The following is a 17,678-nucleotide window of genomic DNA, read 5'->3' as shown; positions in this document are numbered from 1 at the left end:
TCGTGATCCACCCGCCTCGGCCTCCCAAAGTGCTGGGATTACAGGCTTGAGCCACCGCGCCCGGCTGTGTTTTTCTTTTTAAGACGAGGTCTTGCTCCCAGGCGGGAGTGCACTGGCTGTTCACAGGCACAATCCCACTACTGATCAGTACGGGAGTTTTGGCCTGCTCCATTTCCGACCTGGGCCGGTTCACCCCTCCTTAGGCAACCTGGTGGTCCCCGCTCCCAGGAGGTCCCAATATTGATGCTGAACTTAGTGCGAACACCCGATTGGCATAGCACACTACAACCCAGAACTCCTGGGCTCAAGCGATCTTCCGACCTCAGCCTCCTGAGTAGCTGGGACTATAGGCATGTGCCACCGCACCTGGCTTATTGGCCTTCTTTGGAGAAATATTTTTTCAAATCCAGTGAGTTATTTGTCTTTTTTATTGTTGAGTTGTAAGGATCCTTAGGTGTTCTAGGTACCAGTTTCTTGTGAGGTATGTGATTTGCAAATACTTTCTTCCATTTTCCATGTTGTCTTTTTATTCTCTTGATGGTGTTCTTTGAAGTACAAAAGTTTGTATATTTGACAAGTTCTGTTTATTTATTTTATTTTGTCATTTGTGCTTTTGGTTTTGATAATCCATTTTTTTGTTTATTTTTATTTACTTAGAGATGTGTTCTTCCTGTGTTGCCCATGTTGGTCTTGAACTCTTGGCCGCAAGTGATCCTCCCTTTTCAGCCTCTCCAAGTGCTGGGAATACAGGTGTGAACCACTGTGTTCGTTCAGCTTTTTGTACCCCATCTAAATGCAACAATATAGTGTGTATTCTTTGAGTGACTTTTTAGGTTTGTGAGACTTATCTGTGTTATGTGGAGCAGTAGTTCATTCTCCTTGTATAATCATTGCATGCATTTACAAAAATTAACTCAGGTATTCTACAGTTTATGGCATTTAGTTGTTTCCAATTTGGCTAGTGCAGATAATGCCGCTGAAGACAATCTTATATGTCTAGGTGCACACAAGCAGGCAATATCTTGGGGGATATGTATCCGAGTAGACTATATAGGGGTCCTAGGATATTCATATATTTGACTTTAGTAGATTGGATCAGTTTTCCAAGTGGTACCAGTTTACATTCCCACTAAATTGTACTTACTTAACTCCCATGTAAGAGTTTTTGTTACTTCACACTATTACTAATGTGATATTGTCAGTCTTTTTAATATTATAGTATTTCATTGTGATTTTAACTTGCATCTCCCTGATAACCAATGAGGAAGTGGCCAGATATCTTTTCTTAATGTTGATTGGAGGATATGGTGTTAGTCATTTATATGTGGTTTAAGAAAACATTTAATTCTTGTTCACTTACAATGGTGGTAGCTGTTACGGAGCTATACTTGTTATTCTGGGAATCAGGCTGAAAGAGTAGCTCCTATTTGAGATGTGCTGTTATTTCAGAGAGAAAGAGAAAAAATTGACAGAAATGACTGATAGTTTTGAAGTTACTGTTTGGATTAAGTGTAGGTCATATCCATTCATGTTCCATTGGCCAAAGGATATTACAAAACTGTGTTCATTGTCAATGGGGGAGGGAGTTATACTCTTCCCACTGGAGGCATTGCAAGTCACATGGCCATGGATGGGGATGAATGATTCTTTTTCAGGAACAGGAGACGGTGCAGATACTCTGGAACAGTAATATAGCCCACCACTTTGTGAGATGCCTGTTCAAGTCTCTTGTCATTTTTCTGTTATCTTGGCTTTTCCTTACTGATAACTAGTGTTTTGTTTTTACTTTTTTCTTTTTCTTAGTGAGTTCTGGATGTAAACCCTTTGTTGGTTTTATGTATTGCAATATCTTTTTGTTCCATGACTTGTCTGTTTATTCTCCTAATGATGTCTTTTGTTAAATTGTTAATTTTAATGTTTTCTAGCTTATCACTATTTTTGCTTTTTAGTTGTTTTTGTTATTCTTGAAAAAAATACATTTCTGCAAATCTAGAAGGAACTAAAGTGACCTTCAAATGGTTTCTAAGATTATATTAACTTGATTTATAGGTAGAAACATATTGATGCTAACTCATATGCATGGAAGATCTATTAGTAATGCATTTAACCAAATTCCTCATATATAAAAATCATGTTAGTTTAAATTTTTACTCTCAATACACGTAAAGCTGCGAAATTGTATCTTTCTCTATATGCAGGTAGCCAGCAAACCACAAAGCCTGTTAGTTATTGTATGTAGCCTGATAATATCTACATTTCAGATTTTTTTTTTTTTTTTTTTTGAGACGGAGTTTCACTCATGTTACCCAGGCTGGAGTGCAATGGCGCGATCTCGGCTCACCGCAACCTCTGCCTCCTGGGTTCAGGCAATTCTCCTGCCTCAGCCTCTTGAGTAGCTGGGATTACAGGCATGCACCACCATGCCCAGCTGATTTTTTGTATTTTTAATAGAGACGGGGTTTCACCGTGTTGACCAGGATGGTCTCGATCTCTTGACCTCGTGATCCACCCGCCTCGGCCTCCCAAAGTGCTGGGATTACAGGCTTGAGCCACCGCGCCCGGCCAGAAGACCTATTCTTTAAGTGAGGCCTTAATCCTGATTTTTCTGGGAGTTGAGATTTTCAGTTTTCTTTTATGTTGATTACTTCATTCCTTCTTCTTGTTCTGCGATGTCTCTATAAACTTCCAGTGAAAGATCTAAAGGGAATAATTTCTGGATGTTTAATACAGGACTTGTTTAAATAATTATATTTCTATTGTGTAGATATATTGGTGGTTTGTCTTTCTTCAGCAAAGGCTGAAGTTGTTCCCTGCAGAAGTGGCACCATCACCTAAACATTAAATATGTGCTGTAGCACTGTTGCTGTTCTAATATTTGTAGGATTGTTTGGGGATTTTTATTATCCAGTGGATCAAAACAGTTTTTCTTAAAAATTGACGAAGCTAAACCAATAGTACTATTTAAAATAGGTTGGTTTTAACTTGGTACACAGTATTTATTGTCATTCCTAAAAGTAATCTTTTAATGTTGATAATAGATCTTAGGTTACAGTGAAAAGACTTCTCTGACTTACTTTTTAGTGTTGCCAGTTCAGATTTGGAATTTGATCAAACTCTTACTTGAAAAAAAGAATAAATTACTTAAACAATTGTTTAAGAAATAGTCTGCATTAAAGATCATTATGAGGATTAATGGATAGAAAGTTATTGGTTATAAAGAATTTCGCCAATACGGAAATAAATTGTATCTATTTAAAAAACTACATTGATATTGAAAAGTCAGAATTCTTAGGGAGGCGCTATACAAACTATTTGCATATAAATGTATACTGCAAAAACAATGTCATAATACAACCCCCTGAATATGGTTTGGTACTTCGGATGTTACGTTTTGGAAAACTGGGTTTTGTTAGAAAGAATTTCAAAATTATGCCCCATTTCTGTGGTGGCAGTTGTGTTTTTTTTTTTAATAACTGACAGTACAGTTGTGGATTTGCAGCAGTTTTTCCTTACTATGCAGTTTATTTCCAACCTTTTGATTTTGTGATTCTTGAGGAGTTCCCCCTTTAATATCTTCATACAAAGATGAAGTAATATTATTAGATTTTAATACTTGTAGTAGTAAATATGCACCATTATCTAAAACTTGGTTTATTAACCGAACGATGGTTTTGCTTTTCAGCGGGGATCTGATGAGCTTCTTTCTTCTGGCTTCATTAACGGACTTTTTACCATGAACAGTTCTACTCCTTCTACAGGTGTGTATGGTGAGTTGTTTTTTTTTTTTTAAATATGTTTTCTTTCCATGGGTTTCAAATTTTTTTTACAGTGTTCTTATTTTGTTCATCTTACATCATGTCAAAGTCATTCATCTTATAAATTTGTTGTAGTAAAGTACTATATACTGTTTATATAGATGAAATCACTAATTATACCTCTCAGGTTTTACAGAATCATTTGGATCTAATTTGATGATTTTTTTTTTTGACTGATGTTCTTTGTGTTACATAGTTTTGATAAAAATACTATCAATAAGTTGGTGACCCAGAATTATTGAGTAAAAGAGCTAGATATAAAACTTGTGTTGAGGCTGGGCGTGGCACCTCAAGCCTGTAATCCCAGCACTTTGGGAGTACTAGGTGGGCTGATCACCTGAGGTTAGGAGTTCGAGACCAGCCTGGCCAACATGGCGAAACCCTGTCTCTACTAAAAATACAAAAATTAGCCAGGTGTGGTGGCAGGCATATGTAATCCAGCTACTCAGGAGGCTGAGGCAGGGAGAATTTCTTGAACTCAGGAGGCAGAGGTTGCAGTGAGCCAAGAGATGCCATTGCATTCCAGCCTGGGTGACAGAGCAAGACTCTGCCTCAAAAAAATAAAAATAAAAAACTTGTGTTGGGTGATGATGGAGGACATGCAATAGAAGCATTAAAGTGTAAGACAATACATTTTAAAAATTGAAGTAATTTACCTACTGTAAGGTACCACATGATTTAAAAATAAATGTTCTTAAAATTTAGTGGCTGTAAAGTGAACTGAAGGAGTACAGTACTGGAAAGAGTGAGCAGCGAAAAATATTGATGTAATCCTGTAAAGGATGGTAGCTGGCACTGTGGCAGTGGTAGTGTGATGAAGAAAACTGAATAACTAACTTATAGAAGATAAAATTGATAGTAATTGATGATTAATTGAATGTTTGAATAAGGGATTTCAATTATTGATTTCCAGGTTTTGGACTTGGATAACTGGATAGATGAATGGTAACGAATGGGTGTGCCATTCATTTCTGTTAGAATGTAGGAAGAACAGAATTGGACAACACAGCAGGTTCAGATTTGTATATACTGAATTTGAGATTCCTGTGGAACATCCAAATGGAAATGTCAGATAGGCAGTGGGTCCCTGGTCTCAACATCATGAAAGAAATTTGACAGTGTCATACACAGTCGACAGCTGAAGCCATGAACATGGAGAGTTACAGAGAAGGAAGGATTTCTTTATCCAAATGTTTTTGGAGTTGTAGGGAGTTGGGGATGAATGGACCTCCCTTTCCAGACCAGGAGCTTTATATGTGGTTTGAGACCATGGGAACATAGACGTTTGGGAAAGTGAACAGGTATAGAGATGTAATGAAAAAAATTGGATCTACTAAGTTCATTCTAGCTTATTTTAATGTAACTATTAATAATAATTCTTTTTAAAAATGAAGGTGTTAGAGCATACAGGAAACTAGAACAATGGTACCAAACTGTGACAGCCTCAGGCAAACTAGGACTTACAGTCATTCTATATAGGTGTTGTTGTTAAAAAATCAACACCTGATTCTATCACCTAACACTAAAATTCTATTTAGGTGTTGTTTTAAAAAAGTAGCTTAATGTGGACATGTCTTCTTCCATGTGAACTTTAAATTATTTCATCTAGTTCAGGATATCCAATCTTTTAGCTTCCCTGAGCCATACTGGGAGAAGAATTCTCTTGGGCCACACATAAAATATACTAACATTAACGATAGCTGATGAACTAAAAAAATGTTGCAAAAAAATCTCAACATTTTAAGAAAGTTTACGTATTTGTGTTGGGCTGTCCTGGGCTGCATGTGGCCCACAGGCTGCACGTTGGACAAGCTTGATCTAGTTATAAAACAATTCTTCTTCCCCTAAACCATTACCCACAGTATCTTAGGGATTCTGATAAGAGTTATGTTAGAGTTATATGATAATGTGAAATGTTGATCTTTTTGTAATATTGTCTTTCAATTTGGAAATATGGCCTATGATTCCATGTTTTTAGGTTCTATTTTATTTTTATTTATTTATCTACTTATTTCTCTGTGACTCTAGCCAAAGATTACGTTCTATTTTATGTCCATTGACACTTATGAAAAAGTTCCACACTTTCCATGTAAATCATATCCTTTTCTTTTAAAATGCAATCTTAGGAATTAATGGCAGAGATTGTTTATTGTGTACCCCAGTGGTATTCTTTCATTTTCTTTGCCAACAGAACCCTAATTTTTATCTGGCACATTGCTACCCAGATGAAACTACTGCTCTTCTGTTCTTCCTTAGCATGTAATTAAGCCTTGACAAAATATAAGTAGAAGTATAACATGAGACTTTTAGGGCATCTCTATGTGGGCACGCTATTTTTCTTCCCTGCCCTCTTTACTTCCCCCCACCCCTGCAATCTTACTGCCTGTGTTGTCCAGCTTCTTAGATGAGGATGGGAACAACAGGCATCTATAACAGAGACAGCTAGAGCCTGATAACTTTGTCACCATTCCAGGTCTGGAATTCTGACATTTAGACTTTGTGTGTGAGCAAGAGATTATATTTTCTTCTTCTTCCTTTTTTTTTTTTTTTTCTTTTGAGACTGAGTCTTGCTTTGTCTTGTCCAGGCTGGAGTGCAGTGGCGTGGTCTCTGCTTACTGTACCTACTGCCTCCAGGGTTCAAGAGATTCTCCTGCCTTGGCCTCTGAGTACCTGGGATTATAGGCACCTGCCGCCATGCCGAGCTAATTGTATTTTTAGCATTGATGGGTTTCACCATGTTGGCCAGGGTGGTCTTGAACTCCTGATCTCAAGTGATCCACCTGCCTCGGCCTCCCAAAGTGCTGGGATTACAGGCATGAGCCACTGAGCCTTGCTGAGGTTAACTTCTTAAGTAACTACTACTTCAAATGTTATTATATACAGCTAAACTTAAATTTTCTTTTCTTTTTTTTTTTTTCTGAGTCGGAGTTTCGCTCTTGTTACCCAGGCTGGAGTGCAATGGCGTGATCTTGGCTCACCGCAACCTCCGCCCCCTGGGTTCAGGCAATTCTCCTGCCTCAGCCTCCTGAGTAGCTGGGATTACAGGCACGCACCACCATGCCCAGCTAATTTTTTGTACTTTAGTAGAGACGGGGTTTCACCATGTTGACCAGGATGGTCTCGATCTCTTGACCTCGTGATCCACCCGCCTCGGCCTCCCAAAGTGCTGGGATTACAGGCTTGAGCCACCGCGCCCGGCCCATTTTTAACTGGATGCTGCTAGTACAGAGAAGACCTGTTGAGTTTTGGGAATATTTATTTTGTGTTTACCTACTTTAAAAAATATCTTAGTAATTTTTTATTAGTCTTTGAATTTTGCAGTTATTCAGTGATATGTCTTCAAATAAAGATAATTTCAAGTATATAAATATATGGATTATTTTGTTAACTTGCTATGTATTCACTGGAACCTCCATAAATGAGTTGAATAACGGTGGTAATTGTGATTGTCTTTGTGTTGTTCTTAATTGCAATGGAGTTGGCTTTATTTAATCTTTTAATATGATGTTTGCTGTTGGGGTGTTTTGTTTTGTTTCTGAAACAGGGTCTTGATCTGTTGCCCACCCTGGAATGCAGTGGCACAAACAGGGCTTACTGCAGCCCCAACCTCCTGGGCTCAGGCAGTCCTCTCACCGCAGCCTCCCAAGTAGCTGGGGACTACAGGCGTGTGCCACCACACACAGCTAATTTTTTATTTTTATTTTTTGTAGAGATGGGCCTTACTAAGTTGCCCATAGGCTGGTCTCAAACTGCTGGGCTCAATCAGTCCTCCTTCCTTGGCGTCCTGAAGTGCTGGGATTACAGGCATGAGCCACTGCACCTTGCTGGGTTTTGATAATAATCTTTGAGCATGCTTTAATCGTTTCCTTCCATTTCTATTTTACTTAGTTTTTATTATCAATGGCTATAAATGTTATCATCCTTTGTGCTTCTGTTAATTGTGAGATTTGGTCTCCATTAATTTTTTTGATGTAGTAAAATATAATTTCATGTTGTTGACTCATTTTTGCATGCCAGGAATGAACCAACTTGGTCGTGGGATATTATTTTGGTATGTTATATTAATTCAGATATAGGTTAGATAGCTAATAGAACTGTAATACAGACCTGAAAATACAGATTTAAATTTATTTCTAAGTTCTTCTGAAGTCTCGGTAAGTAGTCAGGGGCTACCTTAGTTTCTTGATTGTGTAGGGGACCAGACTTTTTCTCTTTTGTTGTTTTATCCTCAACATCACTACCTTCTCAAGATTTAAAATAGTACTCTCTTTCTCCGTCGTACCCACAGGAAAGGTAACAAGGACAGTTGAAGCTGTACTTTGTCATTCATCTTAGGGTGTAATTCTCATCATTATGGCCCAAGGGTGAGAGATGAGAAGTGGAGGCCAAGTCCCTTATAGGGACAAGATCGAGAAGTTGCACTTTTTTTTTCCCTCATTCTGTTAGCCAGAACTTCATCACACTGACTTATCAACTTCAGGGGGGTAAGGGTGAAGGGTCCAGGAAATTGGCCTTTATTCTGGTGTGCCTTATCTAATCATAATTTAGGGAGTTCTATTACTTTACAAGGGAAAGAGGTTAGAAATATTGAAGGGGACACTCAATCACATATGCATTCAACCACATATATACTGTATTTTGTGTATGTTTATAATTTTTATAGCTATATTAATAAAATATTTCTTCATTGCTTTCTTTTGTACTCTAATTGGTTAGTATTACTATTATCATAAGATCATGAAATACATATACTCAGCATCCAGAGCAAGAAATAGACCATTATTAATACTTCCAGGAGTCATTCTTTCCTTTTTCATTCATTCCTCCTTCCAAGTGTATTCATTAGCCTGACTTCTAATGTCATATGTTAGTTTTTCGTGTTTTTAAACTTTATATAAGTAAGCCAATAAATATAGTATATACTCCTTCCTCTCTGGCTTCTTTCATTCAACATTATGCTTCTGAGAGTAACCCATGTTGTGTATTGCCCCTTTCATTCTTCTCATTTCTTTCTTTCTTTTTTTTTTTTTGAGACGGAGTTTTGCTCTTGTTACCCATGCTGGAGTGCAATGGCGCGATCTCGGCTCACCGCAACCTCCGCCTCCTGGGTTCAAGCAATTCTCTTGCCTCAGCCTCCCGAGTAGCTGGGACTACAGGCGTGCGCCACCATGCCCAGCTAATTTTTGTATTTTTAGTAGAGACGGGGTTTCACCATGTTGACCAGGATGGTCTCAATCTCTTGACCTCATGATCCACCCGCCTTGGCCTCCCAAAGTGCTGGGATTACAAGCCTGAGCCACCGCGCCCAGCCTCATTTCTATATAGTATTTTATTGTATCCATGGACATTTGAATTATTTCCATTTTATACATAGTGTTGCTGTGAATATTCCCTTTTTCTGTGTTTCATTGCATTTTCTCATGTGCACTCTGTCTTTAATTTTGGCCAAAAATACAAAATTTACCATCTTGTACATTTTTGAGTATATGGTATAGTATTGTTAATTATAGGAACATTGTTGTACAACAGATCTCTGGAATTTTTTCATCTTAACAAAACTGAAACTCTATCCATTGAACAGCAACTCTTCCTTTTCTCTTTCTAGCCCATTCTTTCCATTTCCAAGAGTTTGGCTGTTTTAGGATAGTGTCCTCAAGGTTCATTTATGTTGCAGCAAATGAAAGGGTTTCCCTTTTTTGTAGGGTGAATAATTGTGTGTATATACTATATTTATACCTTCATCTGTCCATGGGCATTTAGGTTGCTTCTACCTCTTCACTGTTGTGAGTAATGCTGCAGTGAATATGGTGTGCAGGTACCTCTCTTTGAGATCTTGTTTTTAATTCTTTTGGATATACCAGAAGTGAGATTGCTGGACCATATGGTAATTCTGTTTTTTATTATTTTGAGGAACCATCATACCGTGTTTCATAGTGGCTGCACCATTATTCCCAGTGGTAGTACACAAGGGTTTCAGTTTTTCCACATCCTTGTCAATACTTATTTTCTGGGTTTTAAATTTTTTCAAATAATAGCCATCCTAACAGATGTGAGGCAATATGTGATTTTATTTGTATTTCCCTGATAATTAGTGATGCTGAACATCTTTCCATGTGTTTGTTGGCTATTCATTTATCTTCTCTGGAGAAATGCCTATTCTAGTCCTTTAACTATTTTTTTGTTTTACTAATTTTTAAATTTTCTCTGTGATAAGCACTGTCCCCAGACCTTTAAGTTGCTGATTTTTTGATTGGGTTGTTTTTGTTCTTGTTGAGTTGTAGTAGCTCTTTATATATTCTTAATATTAACCCCCCTTCACATATGTGGTTTACAATTTTTTTCTTCCATTTATTTTGTTGCCTTTTTAACTTTGTGCAGAGGATTTTGAGTTTGATATTAGCCCCATTTGTTTATGTTCTCTTTTGTTGCTTGTGCCTTTGGAGTTATATCCAAGAAACCTTTGCCAAATCCGCTGTCATGAAGATTTTCCCCTTTCTGTCCTAGATTTAGTTACAGGCCTTATGTCTAGGCCTTTAATTAATTTTGAGTTATTTTTTTTCATGTGGTGTAAAGTAAGTGTTCAATTTTGTTCTTTTAAAAATGTGGATATACATTTTTCCCACACCACATGTTGAAGAAACAGTAATATTCTTTTTTTTTTTTTTTTTTTTTTTTTTACTTTGTGAAATGGATTCCAGACAATATAGAAGAAACTGTTCTTTTCCTATCATGTAGCCTTGGCATCTTTGTTGAAGACCATTTGAACGTGTAAGTTAGAGTTAATTTCTGGGTTCTCTAGTCTGTTCCATTGGTCTATATGTTTGTCTTTATGTCAGTAACGTACTGTTTTGTAATTGTATAGAAGTTAGGAATTATTATAGTTTTGTAATGGAAATGTGAGGCCTTCAGCTTTGTTTTTCTCAAGATTGTTTTGGCTATTGGGGTCCTTTATGATTCTTTATGAATGTCAGGATTTTTATTTTTCCTGCAAAAATGCCATTGGGATTTTGATAGGGATTGCATTGATCCTGTAGATCCCTTTGAATATTATGGACATTTAAACAATTTCAGGTCTTCCAATCCATGAACCCACATGGATGTTGTTGCCCTTTTTTTATTTGCTGGAGACAGAGTTTTGCTCTTGTTGCTTGGTCTGGAGTCCAATGGCACGATCGTGGCTCACTGCAACCTCCGCTTCCCAGGTTCAAGTGATTCTCCTGCCTCAGCCTCCTGAGTAGCTGGGATTACAGGCATGTACCACCATGCCTGGCTAATTTTGTATTTTTAGTAGAGATGGGGTTTCACCATGTTGGCCAGGCTGGTCTCAAACTCCTGATCTTAGGTGATCTGCCCACCTCGGCCTCCCAACATGCTGGGATTACAGGCGTGAGCCACTGTACCTGGCCAAATTTGTGGATATTCTTGACATACCTTTTTGTGGACAGATGTATGCATTTTACTTGAGTATGTGTCTAGAAGTGGAATTGTTGGGTGTTAGGATATGCCAGTGCTTATCTTTAGTAGAGTCTACTAATTTTCAAAAGTGATTTTATACTCTTACCAGAAAATATGTCAGTTTAGTTTTTCCAGAACTTTGCCAATACTTGATTGTGTGTGTGTGTACATATATTTTATTTATTTATTTATGAATAACAGAGTCTCAGTTCGTGATTCAGGCTGGAATACAGTGGTATGATCTTGTTTCACTGCGCCCTCCACCTCCTGGGTTTAATTGATTTACGTGCCTCAGGCTCCCGAGTAACTGGTATTATAGGCATGTGCCATTATGCCTTGCTAATTTTAATATTTTTAATAGGGATAGGGTTTCATCATGTTGGCCAGGCTGATCTCGAACTCCTGACAAGTGATCCACCTGCCTTGGCTACCCAAAGTGCTGGTAATACAGGTGTGAGCCACCACGCCCAGCCGATATTTCATATTTTTGATTTTATTTGCTCTGGTAAGCATGTATTGATAGCACATTGTGACTTTTTTTTGTTTGCTTAAGTATTAATACAATTGATTGTATTTTCATATGCTTACTGATCATTTAGATATTTTTAATGACATAGCTAGTCAGATCTTTTGCCTATTTTTCTGTTGGGTTGTTTGCCCTTTTCTCTTTAATTTACTTATATATTCTGTTATGCATGTATGCAGATGCCTTCTAAAACTGTAATTTACGAATTTATACTTAATGATGGCTTTTGTTTAACAGAAGTTGTTCTTTTTCTTTTTTTCTTTTTAAATGAGACAATCTCTCACTCTGTTGCCCAGGCTGGAGTGCAGTGGCATGGTCTCGGCTCACTGCAACCTCTGTCTCCTGGGTTCAAGCGATTCTCCTGCCTCAGCCTCCTGAGTAGCTGGGATTACAGGTGCCTACCACCATGCCTGGCTAATTTTTTGTATTTTTGGAAGAGGTATGGTTTCACCATGCTGGCCAGGCTGGTCTCAAACTCCCAAAGTGCTGGGATTATAGGCCTGAGCCATTGTGCCCAGCCAGAAGTTCTTTTTAATGTAGTCTATTTAATGTTTTTCCCTTTATGGCTCTCATTTTTTTGTATCTTATTAAAAATGTACTTCAAGCTGGGCGCGGTGGCTCACGCCTGTAATCCCAGCACTTTGGGAGGCTGAGGCGGGTGGATCACGAGGTCAAGAGATCGAGACCATCCTGGTCAACATGGTGAAACCCCGTCTCTACTAAAAATACAAAAAATTAGCTGGGCATGGTGGCGCACGCCTGTAGTCCCAGCTACTCGGGAGGCTGAGGCAGGAGAATTGCCTGAACCCAGGAGGCGGAGGTTGTGGTGAGCCAAGATCGTGCAATTGCACTCCAGCCTGGGTAACAAGAGAGCAACTCCGTCCCAAAAAAAAAAAAAAAAAGTACTTCAATTGTCTGCAAATGGATTAATGTTAAAATTTTTTTTCTCAGAAATTCTGAAGTCTTTTCTTTTGAAACCATTGTTTATATAATTATTGAAATCTTATTATGAAGCTGAATGTTAAAGAAATCTAATTGATTTACAAACAAAGATGATATGGATTAATAATATTTCCAAGCAGGAAACCACTGCTAACAAACTGAATAATTTGTATTTACACACACACACACACATGCACACACACACACACACACACACACACACACACAGAATAAGTATTATATGTGTATAGATGTAATCATGTAATCATAGCTCACTGTAGCCTCGACCTGCCGATCCCAAGAGATCCTCCCATCCCAGCCTCTCAAGTAGCTAGGACCATGGGCATATAGAATCAGGGTCTCACTATGTTCCCCAGGCTGGCCTCAAACTTCTGAGCTCAAGCCTCCTGCGTTGTCCTCCCAAAGTGTTGGAATTATAGGTGTGAGCCATGGCCCCTGGCCCTCTAGTACTTTTGTTTACCAAAATACTTATAAACTGTTAATATGCTCTTTTGCTTTGCAGTAGGTAGATTTTTTTTCTTCTTGAAATTTCTTTTATGAAATCAAGCTTTAATGGCCTCTTGTAAAAGAACTCAGTATTAAATTTGGCTGCAAAGATGGTATAAGCAGTATAGAAAGTAGATAGATATTTTCATCACATTCAGCAAGTTTGGAAGTTCTGAAGTAGTGCTCCAGGGTATATGGTTTCTATTTTCAGGTTTGGCAAATGATCCCAGAGGTTATTGGAGCTTGTACAAAAAGAAGAGAAAAAGAAAAAGACACGTCTCTTTATAAAGACACTTACAGGAAAAGCTGCACATATCATTTTTGTTTGCATCCTGTTTACTTAGTCACACAGCCACACCTAGCTACTGAGGAAGCTAAGAATGTAGTCCTTTTTTCTGACAGCATATACTTAGCTAAAAATAGGTGGTTTGTGTAGAAGACAAATGCTGGAAAACAAATTTGCATTATCTGCCACTGATACTGAATGCTGTGATTTAATAATAAACAGTAGTTTCGCTGATCAGTTTATTTGAGTACTTGGATTTTCATAGCAAGAAATGCATTCAGGGGCCGGGCGCGGTGGCTCAAGCCTGTAATCCCAGCACTTTGGGAGGCCGAGGCGGGTGGATCACGAGGTCAAGAGATCGAGACCATCCTGGTCAACATGGTGAAACCCCGTCTCTACTAAAACTACAAAAAATTAGCTGGGCAGGGTGGTGCGTGCCTGTAATCCCAGCTACTCAGGAGGCTGAGGCAGGAGAATTGCGTGAACCCAGGAGGCGGAGGTTGCGGTGAGCCGAGATCGCGCCATTGCACTCCAGCCTGGGTAACAAGAGCGAAACTCCGTCGCGGGGGGGGGAAAAAAAAAAAAAAAAAAAAAGAAATGCATTCAGATTGCTTTAAATAAAGACCATGTGAAGAATTGTGAACACTAATCTCCAGACTTGATAAATAATTCTTAAATTCATCAAATAATTAAGGATTACCTTAAACCTGCCCTAAGAATTAATAAGTTTAAAGAAAACTCTCCTGCAGTCTTAATGCTCACCCATATAAATTTTGTGGTTTAAATTTTCTAATTTGTGAAAGATCTGTAGATTTCTACTCTCAACTATGATAGAGTAACTGTGACTGGACTTAGTGTCAGTTGTTTTCAGACAGTGGACAACAGGTACAACAGGATTGTGGTCTCAGAAGGGAAACAATCAAGGTGAACCCTATTATCACCTTGGCTTTCTTTCTAGACTCTGGGGGTTAGGAAACCAAGCAGACATGGCAGAATTGCTGAGTTGAAGAGAGAGATTGAAGTTTGGGAAGGCTGAGTCAGCTGGGAGGTATGGGAGCAGGATATGAGAGAGAAGGACCTGTGTAGAAGTGCTTCAGAAATATGCCTTTGAATCTGTTGCTGAATATTATTAAGCCACATATGCACAGGGTAAAATCCTGTGAGGTCAGACAAAAAACAAACAGAGAGCTATAAGCTTAACTTTCCAGGACTCACACAGGCTGGGAGAGAGATTTGAGTGATAGCCAACTAAAATAGAGAGTCCTTGTTGAATACTTGAAGCACATTCAAGGGCATGTGACACCAGAAGAGACATGCCTTGACAGTAGGACTAAACTAGCTCCAGCATAAAGCAAATTCAAATCCACCCTAATGAAACTTAAAAATAAGCTTCAAAACAGTGTAACTGATCAGAAGGTAACTTATGTTTTTCTAAAAATAAAGTCTAGCACTTTAAAAGAAATAACAAGTATACCAAAACAATAGAATAACAAAATTCTGGTGGTTGTATTGTGGAATATCCAATTGCCAGACGTTGCAAGAACCACAAAAATGTGACTCATAAGCAAGTAAAAAGTCAATCAACAGAAACAAACCTAGAAGATTACAGACATGATGGAATTATCAGCTCTGCACTTTGAAACAGTTACTAAAAGTCTGTTCAAGTAGTTAAAGGAAAACACGAGCATAGGAAGGAGAAAAATGAAAGATAAAAATCATTAGAATTTACTGAGATAAAAAATAAGATACCTGAAAAACATACATGATGGCAGGCATTCATAGCACATTATATTCTACAGAATAAAACATCAGTGAATTTGAAGATAGCAAAAGAAGCTAAAGCACACAGACAAAAAATACTTAAGGCCAGGCGTGGTGGCTCACACTTGTAATCATATAACTTTGGGAGGCCTAGGCGGGTGGATCACCTGAGGTCAGGAGTTCGAGACCAGCCTGGCTAACATGGCGAAACCCCACCTCTACCAAAAATACAAAATTAGCTGGATGTGGTGGTGTGCACCTGTAATCCCAGCTACTTGGGAGGCTGAGGCAGGAGAATTGCTTGAACCCTGGCAGGGTGGGCAGAGGTTGTAGTGAGCAAGGATCAAACCACTACACTCCAGCCTGGGCAAAAGAGTGAGAGTCTGTCTCAAAAACAAAAAAATACTGAAAAAGAAGTGAGCAGAGCCTTAGTAACCTCTGGACAAAATCAAGCAGTCTAAATATCTATACCTGAAGTTGTGCAGAAAAATGACTGGGGCAGGGAGCAGAAATATATCTGAAGAAATAATTACCCCACATCTTCCATATATGTTGGAAACCATAAACCCACTTATCCAGATTCAATGAACCTTAAACAGGGTAAACACAACAAAAACCACACCCAGGCTTATCATAATCAAATTGCTGAAAAACTAGGAATGAGGAATGCAGAGTAAATCTTAAAAGTGGCCGTAGGGGGATGGGGATGGGAGTTGGTGGAGGGAACCACTTTTCCTTCAAAAGAAAAAGATGAGAATGAGGAGAGATTTCTTACTTGATACAGTGCAAGCCAGAAGTCAATGAAACAACATTAGAGTGCTGGGGAAAAAAAAATCAAACTGGAATTTACATGGAATTTAAAAATGAAGTTAAAGTCTTCTTGTAGGCACATGAGCTGAGAGCATTTGTTAGCAGCAGACTTCCCTTTCATGAAGTGGTAAGAGAAATTCTTTAAACATGAGAAAAATGATTCCAGTTGGAAACTTGGGTTTTATACAATATGATAAATATGTGGATATATGTTTTTTCCCTCCTTTTTTGTTGTTAAAGATTATTGAGTACCTAAAGCAAGATAAGGTATTTTTGAGGATTATGACATATGGGAAAAGCAAAATATACAACAGTACCACAAAGGATAGTTTGACAGAAGGAGACATATACTTTGGAAGGTTCTTAGAGTATACTAGGTGGTTTAATATTATTTGAAGGTAGTCTTTGATAAATTAAAGATGTATATTGTTTACTCCAGAGCAGTCACTTAAAAAAAAAAGTAAAAAGGAGTAGCATATCATGTAAATGAAATACAATACCAAAAATTAAAATCCAAAGGAAGCCAGGAAACAAGGGAAAAAATAAATATAAAATAAATAGGACCAATAGAAAACAAGTAACAAGATGGTGGATGTTTAAACCCAACCATGTTAATAATTACATACAGTGGAAATGAGATAAGAATTTCAATTAAAAGGCAGATTGTTTGGTTAAATGGAAGACTGAGTTATTTAATGTGTTTAAGAAACCCATTTTAAATAGGAAATCTCAGGTGAAAAGCCAAAGGTTAGGAGAGAAAATATATGCCAACACTAATTATAAAAATTCTGGAGTAGCTAGCTATACTAATATCAGGAAAATTTGACTTTGGGCAAAAGAATATTGCCAGGGATAAAGAGAGAGATTTCATAATGATAAAGAGGTCAATTTATTGAGCAGACATAATCTAAATATAGAGATCTATTTAATTACATAGTTTCAAAATAAGTAAAGTGAATATTAATAGAATGAAACAGAAATAGATAAATCTTCAAGTAGATAAATCTTCAAGTATATTTAGAGATAGCACTCCTTTGTCAGTAATTGATAGTATAGTAGACAGAAAATCAGTAAAGGCATAGAACAGGGGTTGGCAAATTCTTACCTGTGGGCCAAATCCATCCCATTGCCCATTTTTAAATTTCCCATGAGCTAAGAGTGATTTTTAAAATTTAAAATGGTGAAAAATACTAAAGGATAATATTAAGTGACTTGTGAAACTTTTATGAAATTCAAATTTCTATTTCTATTTTTATGTCCATACATAAAATTTTATTTGAGCACAGTTATGTGATTTGTTTATGGCTGCTTTCATGCCATAACTGCACTGTTGAGTAGTTCTGAGAGAGATCCTGTGGCCCACAGTGCCTGAAATATTTATGTGACCCTTTAAGAGAAAGTTGGTAGAGCCCTAATATAGAAAATTTTAACCAGCTTGATCTGTAACAGTCTTCCCAACTCCAGCATTAATACACTTTATTTTCAAGTTTATATAAAGTAGTTATCAAGTGTATGAGTCCTTTTCACACTGCTATAAAGAACTGTCCGAGACTGGGTAATTACCAAGAAAAGAGGT

The 17,678-nt window shown here is 37.8% G+C and overlaps 1 protein-coding gene across 9 annotated transcripts in view; it reads left to right on the top strand.

Annotated features, from left to right (window-relative positions):
- PTBP3 (polypyrimidine tract binding protein 3) overlaps positions 1-17,678 on the top strand; it is a 116,662-nt gene that overhangs the window by 31,963 nt on the left and 67,021 nt on the right. For 4 of the 9 annotated variants that reach the window (XM_032240364.1, XM_032240361.1, XM_032240358.1 and 1 more), the window contains one exon: positions 3,683-3,767. In XM_032240364.1, the coding sequence (XP_032096255.1) occupies positions 3,765-3,767 (3 nt within the window). In that variant the 5' untranslated portion in view covers positions 3,683-3,764. Of the gene's footprint in view, positions 1-3,682; positions 3,768-10,513; positions 10,584-17,678 lie in introns of those variants that run through there. The other 5 variants (XM_032240362.1, XM_032240360.1, XM_032240357.1 and 2 more) reach the window with 2 other exon arrangements.

The sequence above is a fragment of the Sapajus apella genome, unplaced genomic scaffold (assembly GCF_009761245.1).
Source record: "Sapajus apella isolate SASKATOON/1434 unplaced genomic scaffold, GSC_monkey_1.0 scaffold46, whole genome shotgun sequence".
Taxonomy (NCBI): Eukaryota; Metazoa; Chordata; class Mammalia; order Primates; family Cebidae; genus Sapajus; species Sapajus apella.
This window is presented reverse-complemented; position numbering and strand designations above follow the sequence as displayed.